An 18,377-nucleotide genomic window follows, 5' to 3' on the forward strand; every position below is an offset into this window, starting at 1 on the left:
TTTTTGGTCATTTAATTAGCATCCTTCTCTCTTGCAACTCTTTCTTGGTATGGTGATTTTAAAATATGTCTACAAATTCTTTGACACTTGTTCTTTCAAAAGGGGGAGCCCAATTCTCCTCCCCTTGAGTGTGTGCTGGACATAGTGGCTCACTTCTGATAAATATAGAATATGACAGAAGTGAGAGTGTGTGACTTCTGAGATGGTCCAACCCCAGGGAAACCTCCAGATGACTGCATCCCTGATTGGCATTGTGACTGCGGCCTCACAAGAGACTGCACCGGAATCACAGGCCTAAGCCCCTCCCAGATTCCCATAGAAACTATGTGAGATATAGTAAAGGTTTATTGCTTTAAGTCACTAGATTTGGGCGTAATTTGTTTTCATAATAGATAATATACTGGTGTCATTTCCTGATGGTCTACAATTTGGTAAACAGAAAAATGAAGGGTCCAAGAATATCCCAGCTGATCTCAAAACACTGATTATTTGGGGGCAAACATATGCTAAGTGGTTGACTTTCTCTGTGTTCTCCCCATTTGTCATTTGTGATAACGTTGGTTGTGGGAACTCATGGGTAAAAGGATCCTTCCATGTTGGTGGGATATTTGACAAAGTATGATTTTCCTTGAGTAGTCTTTCTCTCAGCAGCTGTTGCTTTAGTAAAGATGCCTAGAGATTTAAAAGTGAAGAAGCCCAGGGCTTCCCTGGTGGTGCAGTGATTAAGAATCTGCCTGCCAATGCAGGGGACAGGGATTCGAGCCCTGGTCTGGGAAGATCCCACATGCAGTGGAGGAACTAAGCCCGTGAGCCACAACTACTGAGCCTGTGCTCTAGAGCCCACGAGCCACAACTACTGAGCCCGTGTGCCACAACTACTGAAGCCCACGCACCTAGAACCCATGCTCCCAACAAGAGAAGTCACCGCAATGAGAAGCATGTGCAGTGCAACGAAGAGTAGCCCCTGCTCATCGCAACTAGAGAAAGCCTGCCTGCAGCAACAAAGACCCAACGCAGCCAAAAATAAAATAATAAAATAAAATAAATTAATTTTTTAAAAAAATGAAGAAGTCCATTAGATGAGACAGCGTGAAGAAGAAGAAAGAACTTTGGACTAAATATCCAAAGTCTTGGGTTTTATTCTCAGCTCTACCACCCTGATTTCTGTGATCATTGGCAAATAAATCTACTGCTTTGGAGCTCAGCTTCTCCACATGGAGAAAGAGGAACTGGGATTAGATCCAATCCTCCCAGTGTATATCCCATAGAACTCCAAGTCCTCAGAAGGTTACCAGGCGTTCTGTTAAAAAAAAAAGTTCTGAGGCCAAATAAGTTGGAAACCAGTAAGCTGAAGCGAAGCACATTCCTTACTGCAGGAGCCTCTGCTGTGTTAATATGGATTATGGTTCCTCAAGATGAGGACATGCAATGCTTCCCAAACTTATTTGACCACTGAATTCTTTCTTGTTTTTAGTAAAGCATTATGTGCATCTAACTAGTTTTTGGAACACACTTTGGAAAATACTAAACATTATTTCTAAGGTTCTTTCCAGTTGTAATGCTGTATGTTACTAAATAACCCCCTTTCCCAAGGAGACTCTCTCCGTAGAGCAGTTCTGTTGTCTAAGTCCTGAAGCAGGATCTCAGTCATTCAATAATTCATGCCTGTTCTTGCTTTCATTTTCCAAACATCAGTTCTGAATCACTGAGTCCACAATGCCTCCATCTCCAGGTAAAAAGAAGTAGAGGAAGGTAGGAGGAAGCCTGGGTGGCAATAAGGCCCTTTTGCCCAATCAGTGTTTGTTAATAATCCATACGCAATCATGTTGGTGGATTTACCAGTTCTCAGATGTTGAAATAAAGAAAAACACAGCTGGATATGGTTGCTTGGTACCCAGCATTTCCTTCCAGTGCCCTCCTGTACTGCAAAGGCTGGAAGGCTAAAAACTACATTTCCCAGATAACCTTTGCAGTTAGGGGGTGGGATGCAGATGCAGTTCTGCCAAATAGATGCATTTGCATGAGATTTGAAGGGCAGGAGTGAGGCAAAGGCACTTTGGCTACTTACCCTGGCAGCAAGCTCGTGAAGACTGTCAAGAGGCAGTTGCTGCAGCAACTCTGTAAGCACCAAGTTCTCTATAGTAGCTCCATTTCTTCTTAAAATACCTTGGTGGTTTCTGTTCTCCACGGAGTCCTGACCCATATACTCTCCTCCCCTTGCAGAAGTTATGGGGGATTCCCATGAGGCTCGGCATGGGGCTAATTTGGGTCTGTCACATGGACCACAGGGCAGTGATAGCTCTGTTTGTCAGGACTTCAGAGGGAAGCGGGGTTCTTTCCCTCACCGCAGTGAACCCAGCACCGCATCAGCAGCGCACATTGGAAGGTGTTCTGATGGCCACCTGCAGAGAGCCACTAAAAACCACTGGGGAGTCTTCTTTCCTTTGACAGAAACCTCTCATGATTCCTACAAGTACAAAGACTCCCCTCCCTCGTATTTGGCTGAAAATGTGATATTATCGCCACTTTATGCCTTCCAAAGAAGAAAAATGTCAAAAATAATAGTTCTCTTTGAATCCGCTGAAAATTCTTTTTTTTTAAGAAAAAAGTCAATATGAAGTGTTGAAGAATATTTAATTCCTCTTTATTTTTTGCACATGTACATACATTGTTTCTTACCGAGCCTGTAAAGCTGTAAATTCTACCTCCCTCGCATTTTTTCTGTTCCAGAGAACCTTAGAGTTGAGATGGAATGTAGGCATCACCTTCATCAGCATTTAAGCAGGGGAAGCATTTTATCAGACAGACTTTCTGAGGACACCTATAGATGAAATGGATAAAAGCAGAGCTGCCTGGTTAAAGTAGGGATGGTCTGACTGTGTCCCCCAACAACTTCTTCAGAGCCCAGCTAATTCTTTCCCTCCTGAAATGATTCCTGGCTGTGGGGTCTATGCAGTCACTAGAACTATGAGACCACAGTTTGAAAACTCTCCTTTTATGGATAAGGAAACTGAGGCCCAGAGAGGTACGGTGACTTGCTCAAAGTCACACAGCTTCTATGCGGCAAATCTAAGGCTCAAACCCAGATCTTCCTGCACCTACTTAGGCCAAAGCGCTTCTCACTAGAACTTACTGCCTCTAGGCCTTCTTGTCCAGGTTTCTAGGCTTCAAGGACTAGCTGCAGGCCCACCTTCATTGTACCACCTCACCTGACCACCTCAGCCCACATTGATTGCTACTATCTTAGGTCAGCAGTAATTCTTACTACCTGGGTCTCTCACCAGGCACTCCCTTACTTCCTCTACCTTTTTTACTCTTTTTCTTCATCCTCCTCCAAGATCTCCTATGGATAGATCCCCCTCCTCGACTTCTGAATATCCCAGAGAACATCATAGGTACTCCCAGAACGTTGCCCATAAATATTGATTGAAACTGTCAGTAGCAAAGACTTACTTGTTCCCCAATATCCATTTTTCCATTACTCCTGTTATTAGCAGAATCCCCTACCCTGAAGTTTAGTTGAACACATGGCTACTTGGCTAGAAATTATATTTCCCAGCCTTCCTTGCAGCCAGGTATGGTCATATAACTGATGTGGCTGATGAAATGTGAACAGAAGTAACTTGTGTGACTTCCAGGTCATTTCCTTAAAAGGAAATCACTGGGGACTTCCTTGGTGGTGCAGTGGATAAGAATCCACCTGCCCATGCAGGGGACACAGGTTCGATCCCTGGTCCGGGAAGACCCCACATGCCGCGGAGCAACTAAGCCCGGGAAGATCCCACATGCCACAACTACTGAGCCTGCGTGCCAGGTTCTGCAACAAGAGAAGCCACCGCAATGAGAAGCCCGCACACCACAACGAAGAGTAGCCCCCGCTCGCCACAACTAGAGAAAGCCCACGCGCAGCAATGAAGACCCAAAACAGCCACACACACAAAAAAAATTTGTTTTAATTTTAAAAAAAGGAAACCATTGGACTTGGTTGTAGTGGTGAAATAGCTTCAACCACGTGGAAGAGGGGAATACTCTAGGGGATGATGAAGCCATAAGATATAAGGAAGCACAGTGCCCAGATACCTTCAGGAAGCAGAGCTACCCTGGGCTACCCCCTTCCCTCTAGACTCTTACCTGAAACAGAAATACATGTTTATCTTTCTGAGTCTCTTTGTTACAGCATACAATGCAACTATATATTCTTTCTTAATCTGGACAAAGCAAATCTAACAGATTTTTCTGATGAGCATGTTTTTGAATCCTCCATTGTGCTCCATTCTATCACACGTGCATTTTTCATTTTAAACTGCAATTACTTAAACTCTTGCCCTATCCTTCTAAATTAATTTCCCAAAGTTGGAGTGTAGTCTTTCCCCCCTTAGGCTATGCATTAAGTGAGGCTTTCTTTTCACCATACTCTGTAATGTCTAGGGTACAGTATTTCTACTTCCCACATCTTTGCTCTGTACAGTCACCTTGCCCTTCCTCCTACCACCTAAAAAGAAAAGATGGTCAGACTAACAGGTGAAGTCTACAAGGTGTCTGTGTGTTCTGTGTAGCTTCAGATTAGATTGAAATTGCCAGGCACAGATTTAGTCTTGTCATTTTGTTTACACATTGGGGAAAAAGAATTCAGTTTATTAAATGTTTCATGTAACTGCACCCAAGTTTTGCCAAGCTGGGAACTTGGACCTTTTCTGTGTAGTGACATTTTAATTCTAGTTTTCATAACCTGGAGATCAGACTGTTGCTTTTGCATAATGTACATAGTGTCTCGTGACTAGAGTTTGCTTTGTTTTATAGTATCTGTACTCGTATTTTTCAAGAGCTATTTTGTAAATAGATGATATATTTCTCCCTTGAAAACACAATAAAAAGAAAAAAGCACCAAAAAAAATGCATCTATAATAATACCTCCCATCCTAGATTGCATTGCTTTGTGACAACCAAACCAGATCATACGTGCAGTATATAATAAAGTATTAAGTAAAATTCCAATATAAAATATCATTGGACCTAAAAGAGAGAAGACCCATAATATCGTGTCTGACTCTTTAGATCAAATGGACAGAACGCCTACCATGTTCAAGGGAAACAGAAGGATGTTGATATCAAGAGCAAACATGCTCAAGCACATGTGTCATCTCATTCTATCATCCAATAATCCTTTGAAGGGAGTATTTTCATTCACATACCACAGGTGAGGAAACTGAAACACAGGAGGTTAACCCCCTTGTGCACATTGATCACACCTGGTGAGCAGCTGAGCTTATTCATTCCCAGGCCCGTGTATCCCAGATACTGTGCTCTTTTCTTCCCACTTCCCAGGGCTCAACCCCGGGCCCTGTGGCTGCTGCCCCCAAGAACCTCACAGCCCCTGTGAGAAAAAATTCACAAGCAACTGACTCTTCTGCAAGGCAGAATGAGATGAGTGCTGTAACCGAGATCTCAACAACACGATGCAGGGGCCTCCAAGGAAGGAGCGATGAATTCTAACCTGGGGGACGAGGACGGATTTTTGCAGAGGAATCTCAATTTGTACTGACTTTAAAGAAACTGGTAGGGAATTCCCTGGTGGTCCAGTGGTTAGGACTTGGTGCTTTCACTGCTGGGGCCTGGGTTCGATCCCTGGTTGGGGAACTACGATCCCAAAAGCCTCAAGGCGCAGCCAAAAATTTTTTTAAAATAAATATAAACAAAATTCTATTAAAAAAAAAAAGAGGGACTTCCCTGGTGATCCAGTGGGTAAGACTCCGTGTTCCCAATGCAGGGGGCCTGGGTTCAATCCCTGGTTGGGGAACTAGATCCCGCATGCATGGTGCAACTAAGAAATCGCATGCTGCAACTAAAAGATCCCACATGCCGCAACTAAGACCCAGTGCAGCCCAAAGTAAAAACTAAATAAAAAATAAAACAAAGAAAGAAACTGGTAAAGTGGATAAACAGAGAAGAGAGAAAGACATGACCAGCTGAGGGACCAGCATGAACAAAGGCAAAGAGATAAGAAAGCAGAGTCCATGCGGGAAATGATGAGTAGCCTGTGAGAATGCCCCGTGGAGGGCACTGCCCCGTGGAGGGCACTGCCCCGTGGAGGGGCTTTATGGGGGGAGATGGGGCTGAAAGGCAGGCCAGGACCAGGCCAGGGAAGGCCTTGTGTGCCAGGATAGAGCTGAAATGCCGCCTTTTAGGCAACAAGAAGTCACAGGTGCTTGAGGAAGGATGCCATGCAACCCACCCTGTGTGCCAGGAATAGGCAAGAGAAAAGGCCGAGTGCTCAGGCTACTGTAGAATCAACCAGACAGCAGCTGACCAGGGCCTGGATGGAAGGCAGTGGGCAGACGCAGGAGACGCGGCAAAGGGATAATCCCCAGGGCCGCCGACTGGATGTGGGGAGCCCACCCAGCACTCTGAGCAACCAGTGACAAACCTGTTTATAGTGTCTCTTTACAAAATTGGCTACAATTCTCATCTCCAATTTTCTACTCAAACTACCATTTTTCTGTTTTCACTTTCAGCTAAGAGGATGACTTTCAGGGTGTCTTGTGTACAATAATTAAGATAAAACAACAGTCAAGGCCTTGGAGCCCGAGTCACCCCACCGCGGCACACACAGGACCACAGCCCTCTCCCATGTGGCACTCAGCTCCAGTACTCCTTTTACTTAAAGTCAAACTCCCACCGACACACATAAAACATAAATTCCAGTGCGGAGTGCCTCTCAGCTTGTCATGCACTGTGGCTGTTTTCAGGCTTATGTGCTCTTGGGGAAGTGGCTGAGCTCCCCAGCAGTATTTACCCACAACTGTGGTAAATAATACGAGTTCTAAGGAAAACCCTGATAGCAAATACTTGGGAGCTGTAAGGAAGAGGCAAAGCAGTAAGCAGTGATGGAGAGTGTTTGTATAACCCTCCTGCACCCTCTCACCCCGACACACATTGAGCTTTCTCTTTCATGATTGTTTTAGCCTCTTTTTCCCTTCCAACCACCGACCACTCAATTCTTTGAGGGAAAATTAACATTCATTATGCAATTTATCTCTCTCTTTTTAATCCAGAGTGTCTGTCTCCAAGGTCCCTACTCAATAATTAATGTTTGTTCTCCTTTCCCATTCTCCAGAGCATCTATTCTTGAACTGTAAGGTCAACAATTAACACTAATTATGGCTTTTTCTCTCTCCAGTGTTGCTTCTCAGAATCCCAAGTTGCCCTGCTCAGCCTAAGTTACATGTGTGCACGTGGCTGCTTGTGTGCACACGAAGGTGGGAAAGCACCAAGGAGCAGGCTTCTCCAAGCCCCCACTTTAGCAAATCAGTAAAACCAAACATTCTCTTTTGGCAATGTCTCTAGTATATGTATTATCATTAATGAGATGATGAAGCATAAATATATACACATACATACATACATGTACTTGGAAATGAGCTGGGGGGGTAGTTAGATCTCAAAGTCTTTTTCAGATATATTTGATTCCCTCTGACCTTTTTCCTCCCTATTTCTATCTCCTTGATCTCTCATACCTCTGTCTCTCTGACATACACACGCAAACACACACACACACACACACACACACACACACACACACCAAATTTCTCATTAAAAGCCATACCTCTTGGGCTTCCCTGGTGGCGCAGTGGTTGAGAGTCTGCCTGCCGATGCAGGGGACACGGGTTCGTGCCCTGGTCCGGGAAGATCCCACATGCCGTGGAGCGGCTGGGCCCGTGAGCCATGGCCGCTGAGCCTGCGCATCCGGAGCCTGTGCTCCACAACGGGAGAGGCTGTAACGGTGAGAGGCCCACGTACTGCAAAAAAAAAAAAAAAAAAAAAAAAGCCATTCCTCCATTTCAGATTCACTCAGCTTATCTCCTTGCTATCTATTACCTCTCCCCTAACTATCTTTCTCTGGTCTGTCATCCTAATTCTCCTCAGCCATTAAAACAGCATTATTTTAACTAGTGTTCCTTTTGACGGACAAGGACAGCTAGGAGAACGATTCTCATCAAAAGTGACTCTAAGAGATTGCAAAAAAAATTCCTCAGGGCTGTGCAAAAGCCTATCTTTCTGGCTAGATTCAGATGGGCTAGAATCCCTCCTGTCTCCCTGGTCCAACCCTTGAATTTGCGCTACAGCTGGAAGCAGGGGCTCCTCACGTTTGTCTGTTATCCCCCCCCTCATCGCTGCACGCACTGGGGTCCCGCAGCACATCTCCTGTTCAAATCTGGACATCTCCTCACAGCGGGTGTCAGGCATTAACTCTTTCATGCTCTTGTTCTGTCAAAAGTTCTCCTCTCAGAACTTAAGCATCACAGTACCTGCAGGGTTTCACCCTTAAACATCTTATAATAAATAAAAATATTATTTTCTTCAATGTTTTTTAAATCCTAGATCAACCTTCCCTCCATGATAGCATCTAAGGGTTTTCAAAACTATCTAATTCATTATGAGGCTTAGGCATCAAGCCATCTACTTTGTTTTCCCCTGTCTAGGGGTAAGGAATAGCTCTTTTTCAAGACTTTTCCACACTCTCAGGTAAAACCCTTATTGTTTTTCAGCCTGTGAATCTGTCAATTCAAATACCAGCCGTGGAGAGGAGGAGTCTAGTATTCAACATCTTCTGAAAGGTAAGATTCTCCCCAACAGAGTCACCTCTACTTCTCCTCTATGTTATTTGACTCACATACATGTTATTTCATACCCAGACCTCCAGAAACACACAATTTCTCCCCAAATATACTAATAAGTAGGAAAGAAGATTCATTTCTTGGAGAGCCTGAGAAATGGAGTATCCTCAAGAGTTACTCATGGGCAGCCCTGTGTGCTGTGGTCTGAGAAAGAAGAAAAGTCGACCCAGATGCCTGTGCTGAGCTGGCCCCGGAAGGAAACTTGCAGAGATGTCCTGTGGGTTTCGCAGATCATACCGTGCATAACTCACATTGTAATGAAGTGAGCATTGTCTCCCAGAGTTGTGTACAGTTCAAACTGCACATCCACAAACTAGAAAGCTATCTGGAAAAGACTCTCGGGCTTGTATTCTAAATGGAGGACTGAGGCCAGTTCTGCCTCGTCCAAGGTTCCTTTGCTATTTCATTCCCCCCATGGAGAAATAAGCACAAGCTGAGAGTGTAGCTCATCCTCCACCCACTGCCACTGCTGCTTCTGCTTCAAACCAGGGGTAAAGGACGAATTATGTAAAGACTTTCTCTCCCTCCTAAAAATAGTCTTTCATTAATAGAGAAATGTGTGTGGTCTTCCTCACTGCTTATTTTGGGGCAGGCAATGATGAATCCTGCATGAGAGACCTGCTATAGCAACAGGAAACAAGGTCACAGATCGAGGGCTGGAGCCAGAGCTGGGTGGAGGGCACTGGTTTTGCTAGAGACTGCAAAACTAGAAGGAGAGAGGGCACCATCAAATGCTTGCCAATCTCAAAATATGTAAGCAGAGAAATACTTGGGAGCCCAGCATTCTGCGTTACCCCTCTCATCATTCTCCTTGGGTGGACATCCTGACCGTGGTGCGAAGAGTTTCAGGGTCATTTCTGTTCATTCTCACTTGTTGGCTAGAATTGGGCCGGAGCAGCTCTTAATAGGAGCCCACCAGCGAAGGAGATGACGATGATGATGATAACTATCATTGCTATCTAGCTCCATGCCAAACATTGTGCTGAGTGTTTTACATTCATTAATTCACTTCATCCTCATTGCAATGATATGAGGTAAATTATATTATTATCCTCACTTTTCATCCAGGACAGTGTGGCTCAGAGAGGTTAAGGAACTAGCCCAAGGTCACACAACTAAGTGGTGAAGCTGGGATTTGAACCGTAGAAACCTACATTTTTACCACTATGCATGGTGACATCAATCTAAACAGGGACGTTTCCCAGACTCACAGATACAGAGAACAGACCTGTGGTTGCCAAGGGACGGCGGGGTTGGGGGTGGAGGATTGGGGGTTTGAGATTAGCAGATGCAAACTATTATATATAGGATGGATAAACAACAAGGTCCTACTGTACAGCACAGAGAACTGTATTCGATATCCTGTGATGAACCATAATGGAAAAGAATATGAAAAAGAATATATATATATATATATATATATATATATATATATATATATATATATACACAAAAAGCCAAATCACTTTCCTATACAGCAGAAATTAACATAACATTGTAAATCAACTATACTTCAATAAAATTAAAAAATAATAAACAGGCACATTTCCATCTGACAATATGTGAGACTTTAGGAAGTTCCTGATTTCATAATAACTCATACTCATAAATGACTTCTGTTGCACATCCTTTTGTCCCTCCAATTCCCCTTACTTAGCATCAGACACCCTTTTGTGGGTAACACTGAAAATGATTTGCAACTTTTAGAGATATGGGGAGAAGCTGAAACCCAGTAGAAACAGTTTGGAAGAACCAAACTCCTAAGACAGATTATCAAGCCAGATAGGCCTGTTTACAGGGTAGCTCTCCAGACCAAAAATATCCTTCCTAATATGGCTGAAAATGGTACAATTTCACTTCATTCTCCTATTAAAGTCTCACTAATAATAGATTCACTTTGAATTCTGAAGTAGTCTCTTAAAAAGCTGATACTTCTGAGAAGCTACCAATCATTCACACTTCAGTAAAAATGTATTAAATCAGATGGCTGTCCTCTTGCAACCTAGCTGAGAAGAGCTGCTCTGAGGGACTAAAAATTCTGATGGGATGGGAACAGAAGTGGATAATTTGGGAGTAAGTAGAGTCTTAAGGGTTGAAACATACCTGCCTGTTGGGGTACCCTGGAGGGCTTGTATGAACAGAAGAATATTAGCTATATGGAAAAAGAGGCACACAGAGCAAAGAACATAAAGGGAAATGGTAAAGTGACAAAGACAAACTTGAGCTATTTCAGAATTGCCCCATGGCAAGCTTTATATCCAGGAAAGGGAAATAAAACTTTTATTCCTTGTCTTCTCTACTCCTAGTAACTAAACGACCTTAGGCTAATGCAAATCTCTTTCTCATTTCCAAGCTTTTGAACACACAGTTCCCTTTGTCTGGAGCATAATTCCTCATCTCCTCCTATCCCCTAACATCTTTTTTTTAATTGTGGTAAAATACACATAACATAAAATTTGCCATCTTAACAATTTTTAAGTGTATGGTTCAGTAGTGTTCAGTAGATTCATGTTGCTGTGTAACCAGTCTCCAGAACTCTTTCATCTTGCAAAACTGAAAATCTATATCTATTAAATAACTCCCCATTGCAATGGGACTACCCATATAAGCACAGAATACCTGCTGCAGGGCTTAGAATAGAGGAAATTTATCTGTTCCCTTGATTTGCTCAAAGACCTTAACAAAAAATTCTTACATCTCTTTGAGCTTAACACTCCCTATTTGTTTGTAAGAAAATGGATATAACACTACTCTGAAAATACCAGATACCCCTGGAATTGAGTTCAAAGAGCAATTTATTTATTTATTTATTTTTAAATTTAGATATTCAGAAGACCCTCAAACAAGCACATACGCACAAACACATAAACACACACACACACACACACACACACACACACACACGACAGAGAGAATAGGAGACAGAGAATCTTCCAACAGTCTTCCAGGGGATCACAACTCAACACCTCTCTACACTTCACTTTCCCCTTGGATTTTTTTTTTTTAATTTTACTTTATTTGTTTTTTTTTATACAGCAGGTTCTTATTAGTCATCAGTTTTATACACACCAGTGTATACATGTCAATCCCAATCGCCAAATTCATCACACCACCACCACCGCCCCCCCGACACTTTCCCCCCTTGGTGTCCATACATTTGTTTTCTACATCTGTGTCTCAATTTCTGCCCTGCAAACCAGTTCATCTGTACCATTTTTCTAGGTTCCACATATATGTGTTAATATACGATATTTGTTTTTCTCTTTCTGACTCACTTCACTCTGTATGACAGTCTGTAGATGCATCCATGTCTCAACAAATGACCCAATTTTGTTCCTTTTTATGGCTGAGTAATATTCCATTGTATATATGTACCACTTCTTCTTTATCTGTTCATCTGTCGATGAGGATTTAGGTTGCTTCCATGACCTGGCTATTGTAAATAGTGCTGCAATGAACATTGGGGTGCATGTCTTTTTGAATTATGGTTTGCTCTGGGTATATGCCCAGGAGTGGGATTGCTGGGTCACATGGTAATTCTATTTTTAGTTTTCTAAGGAACCTCCATACTGTTCTCCATAGTGGCTGTTATCAATTTGCATTCCCACCAACAGTGCAAGAGAGTTCCCTTTTCTCCACACCCTCTCCAGCATTTGTTGTTTGTAGATTTTCTGATGATGCCCGTTCTAACTGGTGTGAGGTGATACCTCATTGTAGTTTCCATTTGCATTTCTCTAATAATAAGTGATGCTGAACAGCTTTTCATGTGCTTCTTGGCCACCTGTATGTCTTCTTTGGAGAAATGTCTATTTAGGTCTTCTGCCCATTTTTGGATTGGGTTGTTTGTTTTTTTAATATTGAGCTCCATGAGCTGTTTATATATTTTGGACATTAATCTTCTGTCCATTGATTCATTTGCAAATATTTTCTCCCATTCTGAGGGTTTTCTTTTCATCTTGTTTATGGTTTCCATTACTGTGCAAAAGCTTTTTTTTTTTTTTTTTTTTGTGGTACGCGGGCCTCTCACTGTTGTGGTCTCTCCCGTTGTGGAGCACAGGCTCCGGACGCACAGGCTCAGCGGCCATGGCTCACGAGCCGAGCTGCTCCACGGCATGTGGGATCCTCCCGGACCGGGGCACGAACCCGTGTCCCCTGCATCGGCAGGCGGACTCTCAACCACTGCGCCACCAGGGAAGCCCCTGCAAAAGCTTTTAAGTTTCATTAGGTCCTCCTTGTCTCGTTCCTGATCTTTGAGGAAATGCTTTCAGTTTTTCAGCATTCAAAATGATGTTTGCTGTGGGTTTGTTGTATATGGCCTTTATTATGTTGAGGTAGGTTCCCTCTATGCCCACTTTCTGGAAAGTTTTTATCATAAATGGGTGTTGAATTTTGTCAAAAGCTTTTTCTGCATCTATTGAGATGATTAAATGGTTTTTCTTCTTCAATTTGTTAATATGGTGTATCACGTTGATTGATTTGCATATACTGAAGAATCCTTGCATCCCTGGGATAAATCCCACTTGATCATGGTGTATGATCCTTTTAATGTGTTGTTGGATTCTGTTTGCTAGTATTTTGTTGAGGATTTTTGCATCTATATTCCTCAGTGATATTGGTCTGTAATTTTCTTTTTTTTGTAGTATCTTTGTCTGGTTTTCGGATCAGGGTGATGGTGGCCTCATAGAATGAGTTTGGGAGTGTTCCTTCCTCTGCAACTTTTTGGAAGAGTTTGAGAAGTATGGGTGTTAGCTCTTCCCTAAATGTTTGATAGAATTCACCTGTGAAGCCATCTGGTGCTGGACTTTTGTTTGTTGGAAGATTTTTAATGACAGTTTCAATTTCCTTACTTGTGATTGGTCTGTTCATATTTTCTATTTCTTCCTGGTTCACTCTTGGAAGGTTATACCTTTCTAAGAATTTGTCCATTTCTTCCAGGCTGTCCATTTTATTGGCATAGAGTTGCTTGTAGTAGTCTCTTAGGATGCTTTGTATTTCTGCCGTGTCTGTTGTAACTTCTCCTTTTTCATTTCTAATTTTATTGATTTGAGCACTCTTCCTCCTTTTCTTGATGAGTCTGGCTAATGATATATCAATTTTGTTTATCTTCTCAAAGAATCAGCTTTTAGTTTTATTGATCTTTGCTATTGTTTTCTTTGTTTCTATTTCATTTATTTCTGCTCTGATCTTTATTTCTTTCCTTCTGCTAACTTTGGGTTTTGTTTGCTCTTCTTTCTCTAGTTCCTTTAGGTGTAAGGTTAGATTGTTTATCTGAGATTTTTCTTGTTTCTTGAGGTTGGCTTGTATAGCTATAAACTTCCCCCTTAGAACTGCTTTTGCTGCATCCCATAGGCTTTGGATCGTCATGTCTCCATTGTCATTTGTCTCTAGGTATTTTTTGATTTCCTCTTTGCTTTCTTCAGTGATCTCTTGGTTATTTAGTAACGTATTGTTTAGCCTTCATGTGTTTGTGTTTTTACGTTTTTTTCCCTGTAATTGATTTCTAATCTCATAGCATTGTGGTCAGAAAAGATGCTTGATATGATTTCAATTTTCTTAAATTTATTGAGGCTTGATTTGTGACCCAAGACATGATCTATCCTGAAGAATGTTCTGTGCGCACTTGAGAAGAAAGTGTAATCTGCTGTTTTTGGATGGAATGTCCTATAATTATCAATTAAATCGATCTGGTCTATTGTGTCATTTAAAGCTTCTGTTTCCTTATTTATTTTCATTTTGGATGATGTGTCCATTGGTGTAAGTGAGGTGTTAATGTCCCCCACTATTATTGTGTTACTGTCGATTTCCTCTTTTATAGCTGTTAGCAGTTGCTTTATGTATTGAGGTGCTCCTATGTTGGGGGCATATATATTTATAATTGTTATATCTTCTTCTTGGATTGATCCCTTTATCATTATGTAGTGTCCTTCCTTGTCTCTTGTAACATTCTTTATTTTAAGGTCTATTTTATCTGATATGAGTATTGCTACTCCAGCTTTCTTTTGATTTCCATTTGCATGGAATACCTTTTTCCATCCTCTCACTTTCAGTCTGTATGTGTCCCTAGGTCTGAAGTGGGTCTCTTGGAGACAGCATATATATGGGTATTGCTTTTGTATCCATTCAGCAAGCCTGTGTCATTTGGTTGGAGCATTTAAGCCATTCACGTTTAAGGTAATTATCCCTATGTATGTTCCTATGACCATTTTCTTAATTGTTTTGGGTTTGCTTTTGTAGGGCCTTTTCTTCTCTTGTGTTTCCCACTTAGAGAAGTTCCTTTAGCATTTGTTGTAGAGAGGTTTGGTGGTGCTGAATTCTCTTAGCTTTTGCTTGTCTGTAAAGCTTTTGATTTCTCCTTCGAATCTGAATGAGATACTTGCTGGGTAGAGTAATCTTGGTTATAGGTTCTTCCCTTTCATCACTTTAAGTATATCATGCCACTCCCTTCTGGCTTGTAGAATTTCTGCTGAGAAATCAGCTGTTAACCTTATGGGAGTTCCCTTGTATGTTATTTGTTGTTTTTTCCTTGCTGCTTTCAATAATTTTTCTTTGTCTTTAATTTTTGCCAATTTGATTATGTGTCTCGGCGTGATTCTCCTTGGGTTTATCCTGTATGGGACTCTCTGCACTTCCTGGACTTGGGTGGCTATTTCCTTTCCCATGTTAGGGAAGTTTTCGACTATCATCTCTTCAGATATTTTCTCGGGTCCTTTCTCTCTCTCTTCTCCTTCTGGGACCCCTATAATGCAAATGTTGTTGTGTTTAGTGTTGTCCCAGAGCTCTCTTAGGCTGTCTTCATTTCTTTTCATTGTTTTTTCTTTATTCTGTTCCGCAGCAGTGAATTCCACCATTCTGTCTTCCAGGTCACTTATCCGTTCTTCTGCCTCAGTTTTTCTGCTATTGCTTCCTTCTAGTGTAGTTTTCATTTCAGTTATTGTATTGTTCATCTCTGTTTGTTTGTTCTTGAATTCTTCTAGGTCTTTGTTAAACATTTCTTGCATCTTCTCGATCTTTGCCTCCATTCTTTTTCCGAGGTCCTGGATCATCTTCACTATCATTATTCTGAATTCTTTTTCTGGAAGGTTGCCTATCTCCACTTCATTTAGTTGTTTTTCTGGGGTTTTATCTTGTTCCTTCATCTGGTACATAGCCCTCTGCTTTTTCATCTTGTCTATCTTTCTGTGAATGTGGTTTTTGTTCTACAGGCTGCAGGATTGTAGTTCTTCTTCAAAGAGCAGTTTAAAACATCTCTTCATTGGAATCTATAGAGCTTTTATAACTTTTTGTTTTCTTTTTGGTCTTTTGTTCTTAAGGAATATTTTCAGTAGGTAGTCTGTGAGAATTGTTTCACATTACATGTATTTTTGATGTATTTGTGGGAGGAGGTAAGCTCCACGTCCTTCTATTCTGCAATCTTGATCTCCGCCCCAAGGAATATTTTCAGATAAAAATGATAGAATTTTTAAAAATTATATAGATGGCAGACTTGGGTATTTGTGGACTTGAAAGCCAGTTTTGACTATTTGCAAACGACTTCAGAAGTCAGAGACACATACAATTTGTCATTTTACGGAGGCAGGAAGTCAAATCATAGATATGGCGAGGCTGGGAGACAGAAGACCATCACTAAGCTAGTGAATACACCCAGCCAACCTCAGCGTTGTGGTCTGTATTCACTGTAACATGTGCAAGAGCTCTTGTGAAGTTATTTTTTAAAAAGAAGAACATTGATTTTTAAAAAACTTTTTATTGGAGTATAGTTGATTTACAATGTTGTGTTAGTTTCACGTATACAGCAAAGTGAATCAGTTATACATATACATATATCCGCTCTTTTTTTAGATTCTTTTCCCATGTAGGCCATTACAAAGTATTGAGTAGAGTTCCCTATGCTATATAGTATGTTATTAGTTATCTATTTTACATATAGTAGTGTGTATATGTCAATCCCAACCTCCCAATTTATCTCCCCCCACCCCCATGTCCTGGTAACCATTACATTTGTTTTTTAAGATTCTTTTCCCATGTAGGCCATTATAGAGTACTGAGTAGAGCTCCCTGTGCTGTAGAGCAGGTTATTGTTAGTTATCTATTTTATATATAGTAGTATGTATATGTCAGCCCCAATCTCACAATTTATGCCTCCTGCCCACCCCCACCCCCTGATTCTATTTTTAATGGCCCTATAAAGTAGGCCAATTTCTGGGACTGGTGATGGAATTAAGAGAAAATGAAGTGGTCTAACAATTTGATGATTCTCTGCCAAAAAATAGTTTTATAAATCACTCTAATCCTTTATCTATCAACTTATTAAGAGTCTGAAGAACTCCCCCTCCTTTTTCATTTCTACTTTAGTTTTACTGGTCATATGAATATACGCTAGGGATATTCACAAATCTAAGGACTCTTGAAACTCTCAGGATGTGTCCCTCCTAAAGCCAGGATCCACTGTCCATTTAGTGTAATGATATGCATGAGGGATCCGGACCTTGCTCAAACAGTGAAGTCATGCTTGGCACAATGCATTTTTTTTTTTTTTTTTTTTTTTTTTTTTTGTGGTACGCGGGCCTCGCACTGTTGCAGCCTCTCCCGTTGCGGAGCACAGGCTCCAGACGCCCAGGCTCAGCGGCCATGGCTCACGGGCCCAGCCACTCTGCGGCATGTGGGATCTTCCCGGACCGGGGCACGAACCCGTGTCCCCTGCATTGGCAGGCGGACTCTCAACTGCTGCGCCACCAGGGAAGCCCAGCACAATGCATTTTAAAGCTGGTATGGATTTCAAGATGTCTGTGTGTGTATATATCAGCTATATTTCTCAACTATAATAAAGTTGAGAATATTAAGTTTTGTTCTGTCAGAGTGATCAAAAAATAACTTTTATTAACTAGTAATCCATAAATACTGTCTTCTGTTTCATCACTCTTCAGACATTTGTGTTATCTTCTCATCAAAAAGACCATAAAGAAGCATGAGGCTTTTCTTAAGGATATTTTTCCTCCTGCTTTCTCTCTTGCTTCTTTCACACATCTCCCTGTGGCCTAAGGATTTACATTTGCTGTTGTCTTCATTCCTAGCAATTACTCATTTGAAAATTAATGAAGACACCAGCATCAGAACATGTCCGATAGAAAGAATTAGTGTGTCTGTTTTACAGAGCACATAAAGATTGCTCATTCATTCACTCAGGAAACAGTAGTTGACCATCTACTAATGCCAAATAATGTGCTGGGCATAAGGATACAGTTGAGAGATAAAGTCCATGCCTTAAAGTCATCCACAGTAGTGGAGTGTGCTGAGAGCTATGGATGAGCACAGGCTAACTCAGCCTAGAGTTTAGGAAGGCTTTTGGAAGGAGAGGACACCTAAGCTGAGTTTCTAAGGATATATGTAGGAACTAGCCAAGTAGAAAAGAGGAAAGAATGCTCCAGGGAAAAGCACCATATCAAGGTTAGAGAACATGGTGGCATGGGAGAAATGTAAGCAGCCTGTAATGCCTGGACCCCAAGGTACATGTAGGGGAGGAAGTAATGAGAAAGACAGCTGGTGGGGTGGGCAGTAGCCAGATCATGAAGGCCCATAAGCAGCAACTAAGGAATTTATCCTAAAGATTGTGAGATCCTGTTTACACAGAAACTGACATAACCAGATTTTTATTTTAGAGAAATGACTCTCCCGGCTATGTAGAGAATGGATTGAAGGGGGTAA

At 41.6% G+C, this 18,377-nt stretch overlaps 1 protein-coding gene across 1 annotated transcript in view; it reads left to right on the forward strand.

Moving 5' to 3' along the window:
* KIAA2012 overlaps nt 1-18,377 on the forward strand; it is a gene marked incomplete at both ends in the record, with an annotated part of 116,581 nt that overhangs the window by 37,548 nt on the left and 60,656 nt on the right. The window contains 1 exon segment of the mRNA XM_082840707.1: nt 8,547-8,615. Coding sequence (XP_082696833.1) covers nt 8,547-8,615 — 69 coding nt within the window.

The sequence above is a fragment of the Leucopleurus acutus genome (genome assembly GCF_964270905.1).
Source record: "Leucopleurus acutus genome assembly, chromosome: 6".
NCBI classification, from domain to species: Eukaryota; Metazoa; Chordata; class Mammalia; order Artiodactyla; family Delphinidae; genus Leucopleurus; species Leucopleurus acutus.